The 20,394-nt window shown below is 28.0% G+C and overlaps 2 protein-coding genes across 52 annotated transcripts in view; both read left to right on the forward strand.

Annotated features, from left to right (window-relative positions):
• Positions 1-20,394, forward strand: part of LOC126839087 (longitudinals lacking protein-like) — a 143,012-nt gene that overhangs the window by 40,151 nt on the left and 82,467 nt on the right. Inside the window, exon 5 of one of the 50 annotated variants that reach the window (XM_050574067.1) lies at positions 17,947-18,963. The exons of 47 other annotated variants lie outside the window; for them this stretch is intronic. In XM_050574067.1, the coding sequence (XP_050430024.1) occupies positions 17,947-18,455 (509 nt within the window). In that variant the 3' untranslated portion in view covers positions 18,456-18,963. Of the gene's footprint in view, positions 1-13,309; positions 13,582-16,770; positions 17,095-17,946; positions 18,964-20,394 lie in introns of those variants that run through there. 2 more of the 50 variants (XM_050574117.1, XM_050574076.1) reach the window with 2 other exon arrangements.
• LOC126839093 (zinc finger protein 809-like) lies at positions 2,739-13,303 on the forward strand. 2 transcript variants are annotated; one of them, XM_050574129.1, is made up of 4 exons: positions 2,739-3,203; positions 4,951-5,506; positions 7,780-7,827; positions 12,168-12,762. In XM_050574129.1, exons 1-4 carry the CDS (start codon positions 2,847-2,849, stop codon positions 12,407-12,409), a joined length of 1,203 nt encoding a protein of 400 aa, XP_050430086.1. In that variant the 5' UTR covers positions 2,739-2,846; the 3' UTR covers positions 12,410-12,762. The 2 variants fall into 2 exon arrangements, with proteins under 2 accessions (XP_050430086.1, XP_050430087.1); XM_050574130.1 differs by lacking the exon at positions 2,739-3,203 and adding an exon at positions 3,228-3,354 and having other exon boundaries at positions 12,168-13,303.

The following is a 20,394-nucleotide window of genomic DNA, read 5'->3' on the forward strand; positions in this document are numbered from 1 at the left end:
GTACTAAATCTGATAGGAAAATAATAATACAATACAGAATTGTTTCCGTTACCCGCTGTTCTTTTTGTATAATTTTTAGCTAAATTAAAAAAAATTCCATAATTTTCGTGTTGTAGGTACTTAACCAGCCATCTGCTTTCAACCGATCAAGGCCGTTGCCCGTTGATTAAAATGAAAAAAAAAACAATCCAATTTTCAAGTACTCGTTTCTAAAATTAATGTGATGTGTGACAACAAATAACAATGTTCCCGAAACTCTCAGTATCAGCGTTCTATTATTCATTTTCTAAAACAATTATTATAATGCAGGACATTCGAATATTTTGTACATTCATACGAGATTAGGATCATGGTATTTCATTTTTTTTTTGGTTCAAAAATCGGAAACAACCGACAACAGTGGTTAAAGTAAAAGAAAGACATACGATTGTAAAGGCAAAGTTTAGGCCGATTACAAATGACTATTTAGAACCAGATTTACTATTTTGATTCAGATTATATTTTTGAAGGTAAATTGCAAATGGCTTCTATAAACGGTACCTAGTCGCATCGTCCAATTTTGTGTTATTATTGCCGGTAGATTAAGGTATGTATAGTCGTATATTTGATTTCCCTTCTATTATTATTTCTGTTTACATTGTGTCGTGTTACCTGATTTTTCTTGACCTCTTATTTTCGGTCATGTTCGTTTTCCACCAAAACTGTACCCTTTCTTTTTCTATAATTTTAAATTAGACGATGAATTGCCTAAAAAGAAGGCTAGGATCTACATTAGTAGATCGCACATTTGAATGAACCACAAAGTAATTATTTTCAATCAAAAGTAATAAACTCGTGTAGGTACGTGATTTTGATCTAATACTTTGATATTCTTAAAGTATTTTTATACATACCTAGGTATTGTGATTAAGGATGTATACAAATGAATATTTATTTAAAAACAAACATAAAAGTTAAATAAATAAAAAGTAAAGTTCGAAAAAAAATTTGCAGAAAACATAAATAAAGAGAGGTTTTGAATCCTCTTATTATCAAACGCTTTGATTACCATAATTGGTATTTAAAACACATAAATAATTTATGTGATAATTATTATTGAAACAAGTTTTGAATACGTACACCCAAGTAATTTTCGATTTAAAATGTATACATTTTTGGAAAATATTTAAAAGATACCAAGTAGAAATTCCAAGGTAGTTTTTAAATTTATTACGTGTGTATGATTGGTATACAGGCTCTGATTTAGGCATTTTGAGCCATAAGGTAAAATATATTTGGGGCACCTTTTCATAAATTAAATTAAAATTAAAAATACCTCCCCAAAATTGTTTTTCCCGATTACTGTTATATTACTACTACCACTAAGAAGCACTTGATTGAGTAATGAAATTTTTTTTTTTGAAATGGTAGGTGTCACAAAAATATTGTTAATTTTTACCATCTGGCCCATAAAAGTACTTACCACATTTCATATTTCAATCAATTTTTTTTCACAGCAACTCTAGGTATAAAAAAATCTGTGGTTTTTAAAATGTATTTTCTATTTTGCCTAATTAATGTACCTGTTCTTTCCCACAACTCTAGAAATCGTCCGACATTCCAACCTATTTACAGGGCATGAGCTTCATATAATAATATAAATAATAATGATATTTTTCACATAACTAGAAATATTATTAGAGAAAGAGATTAGTTTATGGTTTGGTAGTTTTATTTTATTATTGTTTACATCTGCTTATAGCAAACTGTACCTTATGCCTTCGAGTGTTCATTAACTAAATAAAAAGAAATAAAATATTTATTTATTATAAATTGAAATTATTATTATTATTATTACAGGTAATGTATATTGTACCTAACAAATTTGTTAGGTATACAAAAGGAAAACTAACTTGAATATTTTGAATACCTAATTTATTCTTAAAAATATGTTTTCTTTGGTTTGTTACGTGAATAATTTTTTTTCTATAAATATTTTAGCTATAAAGAGTGTGTATTTGAAGTGAGCTGTGAGGCCCTTTTATTTGGAGGTCATAGACACGTACCACTTGCCTATAGAAAGTATGGCCATATATTAAAATACTAACAGGGGTTAGTATTTTAATATAAATTACAAATAATGATTTGATTAAAAAACAAGTTTCGTAATATTATAGATTTTTGAGATTCGAAATGCGCGTTTCAACATTTTAAAATTGTATAATTAATTACTTTTATTTGTGGAAGGCAAGTTATTAGGTGTTACTAGCTACTCGTGTAGGAACCTGTATTATATCAGTCGACATTTCAAAAACGCGCGTTTAAAAATTTCATTTCCTAATACCGAGAAGTAATGATATCTTTCGATTCACGGAATTTCTTCCAGCGGCCGCTTGCGCTACACAAAAATATAAAATGGAAGCAAATCCCCTTCCCCAACAAGTTTTGACAGAACTATTTACCACCTTTTTTTTTTTTTGTTTTGAATGTTAGTTATTTTGTTTTTCGAACTACTTAAGCCTTGTATGCACGCACACACACACTCGAGTACAGCGAACGAGACCTTGACCTCGGTAGTAGGTACCGGATACGGTGGTCAACGTGCTCATCGACGTAGGTTGGTCACATTGTACCAAGCGGCCGCACCGCTGAGCGAACGTTGCGGCTTGCCGAAAACGACGAGTGCCTCCACCCTGGCGATCGCCGTGAATCGTGCGTGTCCCAACGGGCGCCCCCTCGGTACACAGCCGGCCGACAGTGGGACGAACGCGGTTTTTCTTCCACGACCGTTACTGTGAATTGTGATATGGCCCCGCGGCCCGCGTCCCTTCACCCTGCCACGGCTTCTTCCCTCCGCCACCGTTCCAATGTCATGTTCTGTACGGTTTCGCGTTGACGGGTCGTCCGTGTCCCCGGTCCATTTTTTGTGTCGCTTGCCGTTGTCCGAATTTTCCCAATTTTTCGCCGGCCACCGGTATCTCGTCCGCCCGCCGCCGCCAGTTTTGAGTGTCGTTTTGTGTTTCCGCGTTTGCGTTCGTGTTTCCGCCGTTGCCATGTACACCATCAAATCCACAGGGCATCCTGGCCGCGTCCGCAACGCTGTCCGCCAGAACAACCCGTTAACCGCGGACGACTCGTTGGCCGACTGTACACTGTTGTCGTCGGATGGACGCCGGCTACGCGTCCATCGACTGGTGTTGTCCATCAACAGCCCTTTCTTGGCGGTAAGTGTCAAATCGCTGGCGGGAAACCCGTTTCGGTGTAACACACCAAAGCATATAGACGTGCCCCCCTAGGCTTATCACTAATACTGGTTCGAGTTCTTCAACTTCTCCCCTTCATGAACTTCTCTCGAGTTCTCCACCAATCTAAGAGGTACATAATTCAAATGTAAATTATATACTGTTAACGTTGTATTGATCGGTCATGCATATTCTCCTATTATTAATTTGATACGTATTCGTCGTCAACCTATCGGTTCGTACACAGATTAAACTACGGATTTCAATGTGTCCTCCACGAAAGTCTTCTACCTACCAATACGTTTTATCTTTTTGTATTCTCAAATTTGATTTTTTCACAGTTTTGAAATAGTATTTGTCAAATACTATATTGTACAGTGACACCAATGACGCTGTTATCAATGTTAAGATTTATCTGTAAGCTTTGCCGATTATAAGTACTTCAGTCCTCCTCTGTAAAATAAGTCTTGTCTATGTTTACTAATGTGATTTAAGTAGGTAGGTTTCTATTGGAGTTAAAAGACCTGCACAAATTTTTCAGTTTGGAAAGCGTTGGTTGAAATTTTTTAAAAATGTTTCACTTTTAATATAGAGCCAAATAAATGTATACAACATATTTAAGATCAGTATAAAATTATATTCATTAGGTATTTTCTGCATTAGTTTACCACAGGTACTTTTTAACTACTTATTTTAGTTCTTATCAAACTTATCACCTTATATACTAAACTGCTAGTATACCTGTAACAACTGTACATATTGATAATTATATTTATTTCTATGAAATATTAATGGATTCAAGTTACCCAGATTATCTCATAGTTTTAGCATCATGTAGATCCTAATGGTTGAATAAATAGTAGTTGTTTATGTTTTATCAAACCTTATCAATAGATAAGCATTTGAGTTATTGAATAACCTAATAAAGCAACAAAACCATAAACAATATTGAATCATACAAGTATATTAATGAAGTCTCAGTAAGCATGTTTTTGCTTTATAATTAATGTATAATGGATATTGACACTTTTTCTGCTAGGTACTTTAATAATTTTATAGTATTTAAAACTTAGTTAGAATTGAGACAACTTGAGTGTTTAAAAATTAGACTTTTCATGTTTTTTATTCTTGGGTAAAATGTCAATTACTTTCATAGTCATAATTGTCAATAATTTTCATCCAAAAGATAATTATATTTTTTATATTATTTTAAATTAGCTATTTAGGTATATTAGGGGAAAACTAACGTCGATTTAATTGTATTGGTTTATATTGTTCTGGCATTTTAAAGCTATAAATATTCGCTATAGGATTTTGTCTTTCTGACTAATTTTTTTTTTGTTCACTAATTTTCTCTTGAATCTATATGTTTAGCATAAGTTATGATATTTCTCAAATATTTGATAAATTATCAGCATTTTGTATGTTGATTTATTGTACTTAATTAAACCGAGCCACATACTCGTGAAGTCCTGACCCTATTCACAAATGTGTGAATTAGCATCAAATCATTTGTTATAATAGTGATTTAATTTTCAATTGAGTAGCATATTATGGTATTTTTATTTAAATTTTGAACCTACTAATACACAATGTTAAGGCTTGGGTTCGTTAAATTAATAATAGTTATAATTTCTATTATATTGTTTGATCAAATTGAATATTAACAGATTTTTACAATTACCTAAATATATTTTCTTATAAGTAATCGTTTTGTCTTATGTTTCAGACAATTTTGGAAAACCACGAGAGTCCAGAACCAGTCATCACTATAGCTGAAGTGCCTTATTTTTTTTTGGAAGTGTTAATTCAATTTATGTACTCTGGTTGCGCAGCTACTTCGTCAAAGGAAGATATGACTTATGTTCTTAATCTGGGAATCAATCTACAAGTGAAAAAGATGTCTACGATTGATCATGTTACTATGAATGTCATACAGTATATTAAGAAATCTAAAAATGAAAATGACCATTCTGTAATTGATAAAAATTTAAATGTTGAAGAATATCATACTGATCTAGATGAAAACACTCACTTTGTTGAACAAGACATTGACTTGAAACAAGAAAGACCATGTAAGATCCAAAGAATAATTAAAGAAGAATGCAAACAATCGACTATTTCTAGTATTGAAAATAGTATAAAACGTGAATCTAGTGAATATTATAATTCTACCAATACTTTGATTTGTACAAATTTCAATTACATGAAGATGACAACTGATAGTAATGAAGATAGCATGGAGGCAATTGGCATGAAAAACACGAAGGACAAAACTGTTAATGGTAAGCTTTTTAATTTTATTAACATACCTATTACACATATTTAAAGTGATACAAGCCAAAAATTAATATTTTGTGAAAAATGCAAAAAACTGTTAAGTTTAAATGTCTCAAAATATACAACTAAAAGTTTTTTTTCAAATTTGATCGCATACTTTGAGAACTGTTTACCCACATATTACCATGATAGTTACTAAAAATGTCAATTTTTAAACTTATGTCACTTTTGAAACACAGGTGCAAAATATTGACATAACATTCTGTGGGAACAACATATTGTACCTACCTAATGCAATTTTTTTTGTATCATTTGGAATTAGCCATATCTTTATAGAATTTTGAGTTTGAATTGGAAGGTATATTTAAATATTTAATTAAAGGTCCAATAAAGTTAAATTTCTCTTTTGTATTAGTAGTTATTTGTATATTGTATAGGGTTTTTTTTTTTTTTAATAAACTAAACTCATTCTCTGTTCTATTTTAGATCTATTTGTGTATCTCACCACACTCATGTAGAATCTACCTTTAAGTCTCATCGTAATTCTCTTGTCACATAAAACAACTGTCGCTTCTCTCGACTTGATCCAACCACACTTAATCCTATGTTTCATATCTTCACCAAGTGTTTGCTTTATAAATTATTATAAAGCAAATATTCATAAATTAATATTCATAATTAATATTTATTTATATTTATTATTTTTCAAAAGTAATCTAATTGTCTCTTATTCCTTAACTTTGCCTAAAAATAAATAAATAATTAATGTTTATTCTATCTTAGGGGAGGGGAAGGGTTTATAATATTTTATTTATTTTTGTATTAAAAAAAGCATTCATGTTTCATACAAAATTAGCAAATTTGTGTACCATACATTTCAAAAAATTAACTAAATTAATTGAACGAGTTACTAGCCAGGGTTTTATTTTATGTCATCGTGTATTTGTTTTAAAAATTTTATCAGACTTCTAAATAAGTATTTCATAAAGTTTTTAGGACAGGGTGGACTAGCTACTTTCCCTGGCAATAATTTATTCTAAATACAAGTAGGCCGGTTAACTAATACTTGTTAAGTAATACTGATTTTCAATTTTCATATTAATGATTAACCAACTCAATAGTACTCACAAGTATTAAAAATAACAATAAAAGAACAAAATTATTTATTTAAAAAAAAAAACTGATATATTTAAATAGGTAAATTTAATAATATTCCTCCAAAAAATACTTTACTAATAAATAAAATTAATTGTTAAAAATTTGAAATTAATTTATTAATGAATTCAGTGGACCAACAATTTGTTGTAGTGGTCGGGTTTTGGCAAATTTTTATTGAATTTAAATTTTAAAATAAAAGCTTATCATACATTTGACATTATTCGATCAAAACTGATAAACCTATTAGCTTAAATCATCTTCAATTTATGAGGTTTTTTTTTTAAATATGCCAACTTATTTAAGAGTAATTAAATATTGAATTTTTATTGTAAACTAACTTTAAGGTAAAATTTATTGAAAGGATCATTTTTTAAATTTTTTTCCGACGTTTACAACTTTCTCAATTTGGGTTAAAAGGCAATTTTTTTTTATTTAGTTGATGAAAATGTATTATATTTATGAATGCGTTAAAACTTTCGTGGATTAATATATCACTTGAGAAAGTTTTGGATATATCCACGTCACTGGTTTTATGCTGACGTTTTGGACTCTTTGCAGAGTCCATCTTCAGGGTGATAGTGGTCTCGACTGTTCAACTGCCGTAACCATACTGAGTATGGTCACGTTGGCATATAACTAGTGACGTGGATATATCCGAAACTTACTCAAGTGTATTATATTTATTAGAAAAACTATAAAACTTATATGCAACACTGCATTAAAGTCAAGATTTAAAGTTCAACCTTTTAGCCCCTCAAAGACATTGTATATACAAGTATTATAACTGAAATTTTATTATTGTGGCTTTCTCTTAATAATTTCAATAAATTTGATGTATAAAATTCAACTAAGTATACTATACGTAGTATTTGACCTGATTTTTATTGAAATGAAATAGCTTGTCTATTTCATAAATGAATAATTTGTATGATTTGTAATTTTTATTTACAAACAATAGAGCCAAACTGTGAATACTTTATTAATGTTGTAAAAATTGCTTTTTGCTATATGCTTTAATTTTTAATATTTAGTTTTAATTAATATATTTCCATTATATTAATTAAATTTAATCTTATTCAATGTGTAACAATATTTACAGTAAATGTTTATTTTGTTTCAGATTTGGTAACAAACAATTCTAGTAAGTTTCAAATCACTAACAGGCGAGGTAAGTGAATTTCTCAAAAAGTAAAATAAAACAGCCGGAGATTCCCCCTAATTCCAAACTAAAATGATTACATATTCTTGATGCGCTAGTCTAGTATATTGTTTTGTTTGGTGTGCTAGCGATTTACTTATCCTGGCTGTTAATGGTTGTCATCATATTATTTTTATTTAATTTTAATATATTACAATAACTTAAATAGTCACTTAATATGTTTGAATTGAATATTTTGGGTTAGAAATTAACTTAAATTTTACATTATTTGAATCGTAAATTGTTTAAATAAACATAAATTACAACACATTTTTTTGTAAATTTGAATTTTAAATAATATGATGTCCAAGCCACAAGTTTAATTATAAATAATTATATGATAAGTTATGAAACTAGAGAATATTTAATTTCTTGTCTCCATGAAGAATATGAAGATGTTGTTGGTAAGTTTTGCTTTGCTAATAATATATGGCTTGCTATTAACAATTACTTGTAAAACTATATACTTTGCTAAAATAATGTTACCTTTTAAAGCTCTTACTAAACAATATTGTATTTAAAAAAATATATATTTATCTAATTATATTATAATATATTCGTTATTACAGAAAATTAAAATTAATAATCAAAATATATAATTTGTTATTTAATTATTGAAATAAAGAGTTCTACGCTCTTTTCTAATGCTGAATATATGCATATAGTTCTATCTTAAAGTAAACAATAATTATGCTTCAATATAAGTTATTTAAAATTTTTCAAACTATTGATTGACTTACTTAGTAATTTGCATTTTCTATTATGCATAATCATAGAGCTTAATTATTTATATTCTACTGACTACGCTTAAGACAATACAAACAGTTTCATTTATTCCAAAAAAGTGATTTTTTTACAATTTATATAATTGTCTATAAGTATTTCTGTATTAACAGTTAATACATTTATCGAATATATTTGTCATTCTAGGGTGTTTTATTTTAGATGAAATATTAATGTTTACTTAAAAATGTATTTTAATATAACCTATTTTGTTTTCGGTTTTTTATAACATTCATTAATGTTATTCGTTAAAAAAACATTTAACAAAAAATCCAAATTCTCATCTATGAGCATTATTATAAATTATATATTTTTTCTATTCTCATTTTTTCTATTTTATTCTATATAAATATATATATATATATATTCTATTATATATTATCTAACATAAATGAAAGAAAAATACACTTCATTTAGAGCAAGTGCTCTTTTTTCATTGCATTTTGAAGTATAATATCCTCGGTTTGAAATGTTTAAAAATTTCAGAAATATATCAGAATTAGTTTCTATTTATTTAGTTATTCTAATAGGATAAACCAATTTTGATTGAATTCATCTAAATTGTTCTTTTTAATAACTCTAATTACCAATATATTATCGTAAATGTGTACTACTAAAATAACATTTTAATTTTAAATAAACAACCAAGAATTTTCTGTAAAAAAAATGTAATATCCATTTAACAGACCATTTATTGAGAGATATGGTATAAAAAAATTTTTAAATTGAAAATAAAACTAGACTAAATTAATATATTATTAATTATAACATATTAAATGATAATTAATTAGTTAAATATTATAGTATATTATTATTTTCTAGGGCTTACGCTTTCAGGTTTCTTCATGTTGCCAATAACTCAAGAATGTGTTAAAAGGTTTGTTGAGGAGACAATGAAATTATATTAATACACTTGGCACTTTTATTTATAATTTTAGAAATTTGATTAGATTCTATTAAAAATGTACCAAAACCAACTACAATTTATTAATATACAAAATATTTAAACAATACGGCAAAAAAATATTGCGTAAATAATACTTATTATTATTAGTGTAAATTATATTTAAAATTAATACATATAAAATAGAATATTTATGCTTTGGGTTTTACTAGAATGAAACACGATAGGTTAAATACTAATGGCCGTTTTTCTAATTTAACAGTATCGTATCTAATTTAATAGTATAGTTTAACAATAACAAATTTATAGGTTAAAATATTAATAGTAAAAAAAAAAAAAAAATCAGCATAAATAATACTAAAAAGAGAATACTTCTACTTTTACAAATTTAGATTTTTCAGTACAGTGTGTACTAAATTTGAATGGAAACAAATTCTCTTGTTATTTCAAATACTTGATGTAGCTGATAAAATGTGTCTACTGATCGTAAGCGTGGTTTTTATGTAATTTTTTCATGTAATGGTGAAACAGCTATATTAGAATTATGTAAATTTCCTTACTTTACATATTTCTAAGCGTTGTGTTATTATTACATTATCACACCAACTACATTTGCATGTAAATTAATATACTATTTGTGCTTATTTTCATATTTATCAATATAATTAATTCTTAATTGGCATATTTTATCAGTGTTCATCAATTTTGTTATTTTTTTATTACAATTTTAATATACTTAAATTGTATTTAAAAAAAAAATTATAATTAATTCAAATTTTATATTAATTTTAAATTGCAATTTGTTTAAATAATCTTATTACACTTCACGCAATAATTTTTTTAAATGATTTGTTTGAATCTGGCCAATTGTATTTTTAACAATTTATTTTATAAGTTTATTTTTTAATGTCCAAGTGTAGTAATATATAATATGTTCTCTAGTTAATTTTTTTTTTTACAAAATTTAGGATAATGTTTAAAATAAATTTGATTTTAACTCTTTAACTATGGGATAATTTTGCATCGTTATCAGCAAGTAAAGAATTAATTTATCAATTTTTTTCAATGTTATGTGTTTTAAAAAAAAATCTGTTAACTGGTGTTTAAGTGCATGTTTGTTACAAAGTGATTTCCAATTCTTTTAAACTAATTTTTTATCAAATATATAAATTTAAAGTCGGATAATTTACATATATTATAATGTGCATCATATACATTTATCTACATTTGATCACGTAAGTATTGGTAACCAAGGGTATTAGAATTAAGGTATATTATATTCTTAATATTGGTTTGTATACTTAAATAACACTGTATTTAATTGTATACTTATCTAATGTATCTAATTGATACATAATGTTCTTTTATGCCATACCTAGCAGTTGTTTTAGGAAGAAAAATTTACAAAAAGTGAGTAAACATGTGAAAAAAAATGTAAAAGTGAGTAACAAAAATTCTGTTTTTTGCCTTACCATAATATTTTATTATTTGTTCTTCTGTCATGTAAAATTAAATTTACAGCTATCAAGTGGATAAATCAGTACAGAAAAGAAGATTGCTTAGGTAAAATAAAGTTAAGCATATATTTTATGTATTTATCTATTAATTAATTAATTAATATTAGAAATAATATTATGTAGTTTGTATCATTTTATATTTTTCAGGAATATTTACTTGAAATAAGTAAAATTATTAAAATTTGCCACTATTTATAAATTATAAAAAAAGTTAAGAAAGGTTAGGACAAATAAATTTATAGTGATAAATCATTGTAAAGAAATTAACTTGTTATTCTTCGGTTTTGCATGACCTTCTTTTTGATTTAAAATACGTTATCGGTTAAAAAACTGATAAAGAATACTTTTTAAAAAAGCTTATTTTATATTAATATACTCATTAAATTTATATTCCGATTTTTCAGACTAGTGCCGGGTTGGTAAAAACAAGTATAATGTAACTTAACAGTTTAGACTTAAGTCAAATTTTAATAAACTGGTCTTTTTATAATATAATTTATGCTACTCGGATTTTTTGCAGAAATCACAATTTCAAATTAATCATATTTTTTTGTAACAAAATTATACATTTTTAGAATTTCCAGTTATTATAAACTAAATAATTTAGCAAATTATTACCTTAATCATTCCTTATGAAAACCAACACATTTTAAATTGCCAACGACAAACAATACTTCAGCATAGATAAACTCAAGGCAATGTTTGGCTTTTGTCGGCAATTATAAACTTGTTGTTTTTCTTTAGAAGCTTCAACATGTATAGGTAATTTCATAAGTTAACGAGAATATTATCTGTTAGACATAGCAAGTATAAAATTGAAAGTAAAACCATTGTTGTAACAAATAATTATATTTGTATAATATTTATTAAAAATACAATTTAATTTGTTTTTTTCATTTGTAACTAAAAAAAAAAAAAAATTTATTTTGAATACTTGTATTTACTAGGTTGTGTTGACTCTTAAAATAAGAGATGTCATACCTTGTAATCACTATTTTAATTAACCGTCCTGTTGCGATCTCCGGCTGTTTAAACTCATTTTAACGCGGTTCCTTATTTGTCTAAATGATTCTTGAATAAATTTCCTAATCATTTTGTTTTCCTAGTTTCGGTTGGAGTTTTCAGTTGTGATGTTTGTCATCGTACATACACTGCCAAGCCCGGGCTCAACCAACACAAGAAGTTTGAGTGCCAGCTTAAGCCCACTTTTCGTTGTTCTTATTGTTTAAAAATGTTTTTCCGAAAAAGTTCATTAAATCGTCATTACGTTAGTGTTCATAAAATCCTCATGTTTCCCACTAAATCGAAACAATTGTTAAAAAAAATTGATACTTATAATAACGCTTGAGTTATTTTATTATTAATTATTTTATGTTATCTTATTTATATTTTGTATTTATCGGAAAAGCGTTTTAATTTGACTATTGTTAACAATTTGAATCTAGTCCTTTTTTTTTGTATAGACATTTTTCTATGTTATTTATTTATCTTCGCTGTGATATTTTGTGATAAACAATATTTTGAATTGTAAAAAAAAAACTTGTTCACACTGTATGTATTCTTGAATGTCTTTTTTACTGTTGCAATTTATATATATATATATATATTTTTTATATTATGTTCAAACTATAATAATAATAATAACAATTTTGTTTGTAATGCAACAGCACACTTTTCCACTGTAATAATTTGTGATATATACTTTTTTATAATCAATTCAAGAAAAATATCTCTGTAAACAGATTATTCGAATTTGTGGAAAAGGGAATTAAATATAAAAATAATTTCTAGTCAATAATGTTTTTATTTATACATATATATATTAGATACATTTAGATTATAGTTTAATATAGGTACATCTATAAGTACTCATCTAGGTACAATACAAGTGGTATGTGAAGACGACTACACAGTGTGACAGTGCATTGCTGTCTAAACGTCAGGTTTTTAAAAAAGAGTTAGTACGGTGCAACGCAGTTCAGTAATTAGCCTCTTTGTTGCTTAGAACTATATATTATTTAACTATCATATAGATATAAAATCTATTTATTATATCTTTACTATATAAATTATAATTACAACAACTTATTAAGATATTATTATTATTAACACAACTTGAAAACTGTACTCAGCTAATGGACTGATGACCCGAACTTCTTGATATTTATTTGCTTAGCTTTTATACAACTTGTCGTTAAAATAATTATTTTAAACACAAAAGGTAACCACAGTTAACGTTTATCACCAGGTATACATTTCTTTTTGGCGCACAGAGGCAGGAAGCCGTCTGTATTGATGCACAACGTTCAATTGATCGACGGCCGATGGGTGTGCCCCTGTGGAAAAAATTACAAATCTAAAACAAGCTTGAGTTTACACATGAGACTAGAGTGTGGAAAAGAACCACAATTCAAATGCGATCACTGTCCATATAAAGCATATCAGAAAATTGCGTTGCAAAAACACACTTATTGCAAACACCGCTGTGCTGTTCAAACAGTATGACTTTTATTTGTTTATATGCTGTGGACAATCAATTGGTTACAGGAAAACCATTGCGTTCTTTTGAAACGTCATAATTATGATTTCATTATGAGAAAGTTTTCATAATGGTTTGTATAAACTGAAAATTTGTAAATATTATTTAGTAATTCAATGTAAGACATAAATTACAGAAATACTAAAAAAATAAGCATTTTTAAAAGTAACTAATTTTTTTTTTTTTTTGTTAAGAAAAATCAAGTACCAAGTAATTTTAGGTACTCGAAGCACTTCTTATGTTCTGAGCTTTTTATAAAATATTATGTATTTGAATTGTGTTTTTAAATAATATTTACTTTATGTTGAAGGAAGATGATGATGATAATACTTAAGTTAGAATTTGGGAGAACAAAACCTTAGAGTATTTAGAGTAAAACACAATTGCATTTGAAACTATTTTTTGGGTTCCTATTGAATATTAAATTCGCCTACCTATCGAATTAAAATTGTCGTCACGAGACTGACCTTAATTCTTTATACTTCTAATTTTTTATATCTTTTATTTTTTACAAGCAAAGCTGATTTTTAATACATATAAACTGTAAATTTATCAATATTTACAACATTGATTTTAATTACTAACTTAAGTAACTTTTGAACTGATAATGTTACACTTGTTCCTTCAGAGTATTAAATTGAAAGTCTTATGCATTATGTATTATGTAATTTATAATCTTGAATACAAATAATAATTATTGTACTATTAAATAATTTAATTGATTTAAATTAAAATATTTAAAATGTAATAATATTTTTAAAACATTTACGTAAATGCATATCTTTTGTTTATCCAGTACATTATATGTGTAAAAAATAATAAATATTGTGTTAATGCATACAAATAAACGAACTATTGTTATTTGATAATAATAGTTATTGACAAAGTTTTTATTTTATAACTGAATCAAATGTGTAAAAGTATATACACACCAATTAAATCAAATTTTAGGTTACAGTAATTTTTTTTGGAATAACTGTTTTGCCAAAAACATTTTTTAAACGTAACCAAAATTAGTTGTTGAATAGTCATTATTTGTGTTACATAATTTTGATTTTAATAAGTAAATAAAGCTTGAGGGTTGCTATTTGAATTTAAAAAATTATCCTTTAAAACTATCACTTAGAAAAATATGTTCAAACTAAATAAAAAATTAAGTTTCTGATAATTTTATATTAAAAACTACAATATTTTTTTCATTTTTAAATAGAAAAAAAAATAAGTTCTTGTTTTTGTTGGACTTAAGATATTGGAAGTGTTTAAAATACATAAACAAGTTTATAATAGGTATGTAAATTGTAAGAATTACCATCCCACATTTCAAAAGCGAGTAAAACCGTCACAGAAGTAAATTTGACAGAAATTACATATTTGTTGTTATGGGAAATGTAATGCTTAAATTAAATTTTTTAAATTAAACCTTGGAAATGAAAAAAATTAATAAATCATTAAAAAAGCGAGCATAGCGGGGTCGGGGCATAATAAGGACGAATTTGTATTTTTTGGGGGGAGGGGAGATCGCGTTGTCTGCGATTATTTATAAATTATATCTAAATGTGATAAAATCACTTTAAAAAAACGCTTTGTTGTGAATTTTTAGATGTTATAAATATAAGAATTGGTTGAAGTGCTCAAGTTATATAATTTTGAGTATTACATTTGATACGACTCGGGTTGACCGTCTGTCTATTATAATTTGTTGCCGTCGTTTCTCATATATGGTAATTAACCATTTAATGTAAACAATGAAAATATTTTTCGATGGACTAACTCGATGTCGATTCACCCCACTGAACTATTTACACGGAAAGCGCATGGTGAAAATAAATTGGCGACACACGGATTCCGCCATGGAGTCTCATTGAGTCCTGTCATGGATAAAACGGTGTAACATACCATTTATTTCATGATAAAAATCTGATAACATCGTATTACCTTTTATCACCGGTTAGGTTAGGTATATGAAGTGAGAAACCATCATCGAAAATCACTAAATAAAGTTAGATACGGTAAGTAAAATAAGAAAACTGATTCAAAATGGCGGCCTCCGAGGCAGGTCACTTTTATTATATGAAAAATATACATTATGCGCCTTCCATGTATACAGTTCAGTGATTCACCCATACAAAGAAATTTACTATAGTCTAATTTTCAATCTTGAAGTCCTATCTTGAATCCTAAAACTTTGCTCCAAATAGAGAAATAAAGAAAAAATGTCTCACCCCTTCTAGGAATTTATATAAATACTATTCCTTACAAATTTGGAACTAAATTGACTACTTTAAAAAAAAGTATAGCACGCCGTATTTTTAAGTTTAAAAATATGTATTTTGTTTTGGGTTTTTTTTTTATTTTGAGAGGGAAGAGGTGTACTTTTTAAATTGTTGGTCCAATAAAGTATCTTTCAGGTTTGATTTCTGATTTATAGACTTGCTGTATGAAGAAATCGGTTCAGCTGTTTAAAATATATCGTTGATCCTGACACAAAAAAAAATGGGTATATTAGGTCTATATTTATCATTTAGACCCTGGGGCCCCTAATTTTAGAGAGAGGCCTCATCTGTTTTTTGTTTACTATGATAGAATTTCACACTGCCTTTAGACCCCAAATATAAGTTAGGATCTGGAGCCCATTTTGCCCAATTTCAAAATCAGGCACTGGTAAGTAGTTTTGTGCAAGTGTAATGTTTTACCTGTAATCTGTATTTATAACCCCTATCCAATTCATCTTTTATCTCTTTCCTAACGTCGTGCATACAAGCGGTAATAAGAGTCGTGTATACGAAAACGCAACCCTGACAATTTTGAATCTTAACAATCGCTCAAAAACCAAGCTAAACTGGACAAGTTACACATCACTACTAGTTTCTTCTATTCTCCTTCTAACGATCTTTAGTTGCCCAATAGCTCTAGGAAGTTCCCGTTATTTCTAACATCCTGGTGCTATTAGGGTTAAGACTAGGTTATAAAGCTCATTATTAAAAGTCGATGTAGCATTGTAATTTGGACAGCTAACCCGCTGCCATTTCAACTAGATATGACTTGTACCACGGTAGGAGCTTTTATTGTCTTGGCAACGAATCCATGAGTTATAAATAAAAAACTTTTATAAGAATTGCATTTTTATTTGTCATTGATTTTGTTTTTTTGTTTTGCATGGTTTCTGACAGTTTCTGGAGAGCTGTTCAAATGCATATGCGGCAAAGTGTTCCGAACAAAGGGTTCCTACTTGATTCACAGAAAACACGAATGTGGTAAAAAACCGACTTTCCACTGTTTCCATTGCAGTTATAAATCGTTTCGAAAATACAATATACAACGTCACACGATTAGCAAACACCGTCGCCATTTCCCAGATTGAAACTCTACACTATATTTTGTATAATATTGTTTTTTTTGTAATATTCATTTCGTTCAATGTAGCTGTCGGTTATTTTATATTTGAAAATTTGTACTAATAAAATCCGCCTATTAAAGATTTAATGTTCACTGGACGGTCGTCATTGATGTAATTTTTTATTTTTCATGTACCAATAAAAATTGTAGGTTAAACTTTTCGACGATTATTTGTACTTGCCAAGTACTTTTCCTGTGGAACGAGCAAAATGAAATGGGTCTCGGACGCACATACTAATTTGTAATTTGATTTTTGTTACAGATGTACCATTGCGATCGGGCGGGAAACAAAATTTTTCAATTCCCTTAGAAAATTTAAATATTACTAACTCTCATGTTTATTACGACTAACCTAATTTTATTTGTATATATTTATACTCATAATTATGTGTATATTATTTTATGCTTATAAAACGTTCCTCTAATTGTATAATAATAATAATATTTATGCATGGGAAGTGGTTGGTGGAAGAGGTGTGCTATTGTTATAAAACAGCTATTATTAAACCGGCTGCGGGTAAGTGTTAACTTGAAATTACTTTGTTTTTGGGTAATTATATACAACCTAATTGTTTTTATTTGTCGAACGCTCGGTTTCACTTGTTATGTCATCAGTAATCTGGCGTGTAATTGACGAATATCGGTGAACCCGGGTTGTCGTTATTTGATCAATGTAGCGGTTCTACGTGACCGCCGAGAGTAACTTATCGGCTAGGTTAGGTTAGGTTTGGTTTTTATAATTAAAAACAACGATCCTAACCTAACCTAACTTGACCTATCGGGACGAATAACACTGCTTGTTGGCGGACGGTCCCACTGGGCTTCGGTGTATGTACTGTGGCAAAACTAGTTCATAATTATTATCATTATTGTTGTTTCCTATTTTGAAAAACATTTTTCGTCTAATTTCTGCTACTTTTTGTTTGTTTTGTTTACTCGGAATCTCGTAGCTTCGGCAAACAAATACAATAGGATGATGTTAGACCCGTTGACCAAAGCCAGGCTCCAGTACTGGACCAGCACCTCCGAGACATTCCATTCCACCTTGGCCACGAGTGGCAGCAGGCAATCGTCTTCGGCGTGCCAATCGCAAACTCCACAGCAGCCACGGTCTACTACTGCCGCAACTACGGCTGCTGTTGCTGCTGCTGCTACCGCTACAGGGTCTACCGAAAGCTTAGGTAATCCGGCAGTGACCGCCTCTTCGGCCGACGGATCCGCAGAACCGCGTTTCCCTTGTCCAAAGTGCCCTCGGAGTTATCGGAACCGGAACCACTTGTACCGGCATGTACGCTACGAGTGCGATCGCATCAAACAGTACCGGTGCGGTATATGTTTCAAAGATTTTTACAGGAGAGACAACCTGAAGACACACATCAACTACAAACACCTGAACAAGTTAAACTTGGCCGCCACCCCTACGCCACCTGTCACTGAAGCACCGACAAAAGAGGTCTAGTCGCTCGTTTGTCTTGTCTCCTTCACTTCTTTTTCCTCCTTCTTCATCTCGCTATCTTTATTATCATTGACCGCGTGTGCATCGATGTTTATCTCTTCTCTATATACGATGATCGACCTCATGTTTGAAATAATATTGTTTTCCTCATTCGTTTCTATTATCAAACAAAACAAATTAAACACCTACTAGCTTTTGACTAAATTATGTATATCCTTTGTTTTATATTAATAATAATATCATTATTGAAAATGTTTATCTGTCGTTAAGATTTTAACTATCGCATCTCGTCGATTATTTTGTGTTTTTTTTACCTTGCGCGACAAACCTGGTCGTTCTAGTTAAAAAAAGTAACAGTAATCGACATTTTGTACATATCAAAACATTTCCAATGATTATCGGCTGTACATTCTGATCTCGGGTGAGTTAACGTCTGTCCCCCTCCTCAAAAATAAGTATATTTGTGTATTATCCTTTTGTCAAGGTGTGTCAATTTGAGAAATTCTATATATTATATATATATATATATTTTTTTTTTATAAATTTTATTTGTACGTTTTTATCTTTTACCTTATTACCGAGGCAGAAGCCTTAAATTAATGTTTCCCAAAATTTGAATTTCTTTGTATGTATAGTAAGTAAAGGTTAATGTTAGATATTTTAATTTTAAGTGTATGTATAAAATATTCCTGATTTGATTACGGCGTTTTTTAAATCTAATATAAATTAAATCTTTATTTCCTCTTCTAAATACATTATAGATACATTGCGGTACCTAATGAATATGATAATAAAATAAAAAGCTGTGCAATACAATGTATATATATTTATATTTATCCACCCCTGACTGTCAGGAATATTGTATATTCAATTATATATATAGAATAAATATGTGTTGTTGCATAAAATCATATAAATATGTTATCATAAAATAAAAAATCTTTATTAAAAATCTATAATGCCCGTTACCTCGAATACGATTTTATTAAACATTTTATAATTAGTGGAATATATATTATATAAATACAAATCAATATATATATAATACTATAAAATTAAGATATCATTTTTAAATGTATCCAAACACAGAAATAACGATCTGAAAGTGCAATAAGACGATTGTGATAGCTCAAAAGCGGTGTATAACAGGAAAAAAAAATTATACAAATATTATATATATATATATATATATATATATATATATATATATAATATATAATATATTATATTTTTATATAAATATATTATTTATTTATTGTATTATTATTATTTTACTATATATGTATAAATATTAATATATAGGTTAGCTATTAAGAATGGATAACGTAATGCAATTGTTTAGAGAATAACTTAACCTATAAAAAAAAAAAAAAATTGAAAGCATAAACTATATAATTATTTATGGTGTTAAATACGTTGTTTTTTTTTAAATATTTTACTCGTCGGGTTGGCATCTTTTGTTTTATTTTTGTTTTATAAAATTATTTTTATTATAATTATTATTTTTTTTAAAGGGTTTTAAATTTTGTTGTATAGGTACTTATTTATTTATTTTAATTTATTAGTTGTATTCAAAAGGAAATTATGTACCTTAAACTATTATAATTTTTTTTTTAGGTGGTGGGAGAATAGCAAATTTTTATTTTGTATTTAACATTAAGGGTTAAAATGGTGCAATTTTGTATAAATGAAAATTACTTTAAGTACTTAATCGAAAATAATGATATTAATAATTCCGTACAAGTGATTAAAAATTGTAATTAAACTAAATAATTATTATTCGTTTAAAATTATAATTGATATTGTGGCGGGTCTAAACAAGTTAAGTACTTAAAATTACGTATCATCAATGATTTATTGTTGTGTTTATTTAACTACTCAAGTTGTACGTTATGTTTTAGTGCAATAAAATTAGACATAAATTATAACTACCTATCTGACA

Source organism: Adelges cooleyi, unplaced genomic scaffold, assembly GCF_023614345.1.
Source record: "Adelges cooleyi isolate 19-005CV unplaced genomic scaffold, UGA_ACOO_1.1 ACOO_flye_CR_arks_rails_tigmint_CR_PRNA_30, whole genome shotgun sequence".
NCBI lineage: Eukaryota > Metazoa > Arthropoda > Insecta > Hemiptera > Adelgidae > Adelges > Adelges cooleyi.

Excerpts from the sequence above, each read along its gene's own strand:
- LOC126839093 (XM_050574129.1), top strand. The coding sequence starts at position 2,847 with ATGTCATGTTCTGTACGGTTTCGCGTTGACGGGTCGTCCGTGTCCCCG. Across the intron at positions 3,204-4,950 it reads TCAACAGCCCTTTCTTGGCG|ACAATTTTGGAAAACCACGA; the intron begins GTAAGTGTCAAA and ends CTTATGTTTCAG. Across the intron at positions 7,828-12,167 it reads TCAAATCACTAACAGGCGAG|TTTCGGTTGGAGTTTTCAGT; the intron begins GTAAGTGAATTT and ends TTGTTTTCCTAG.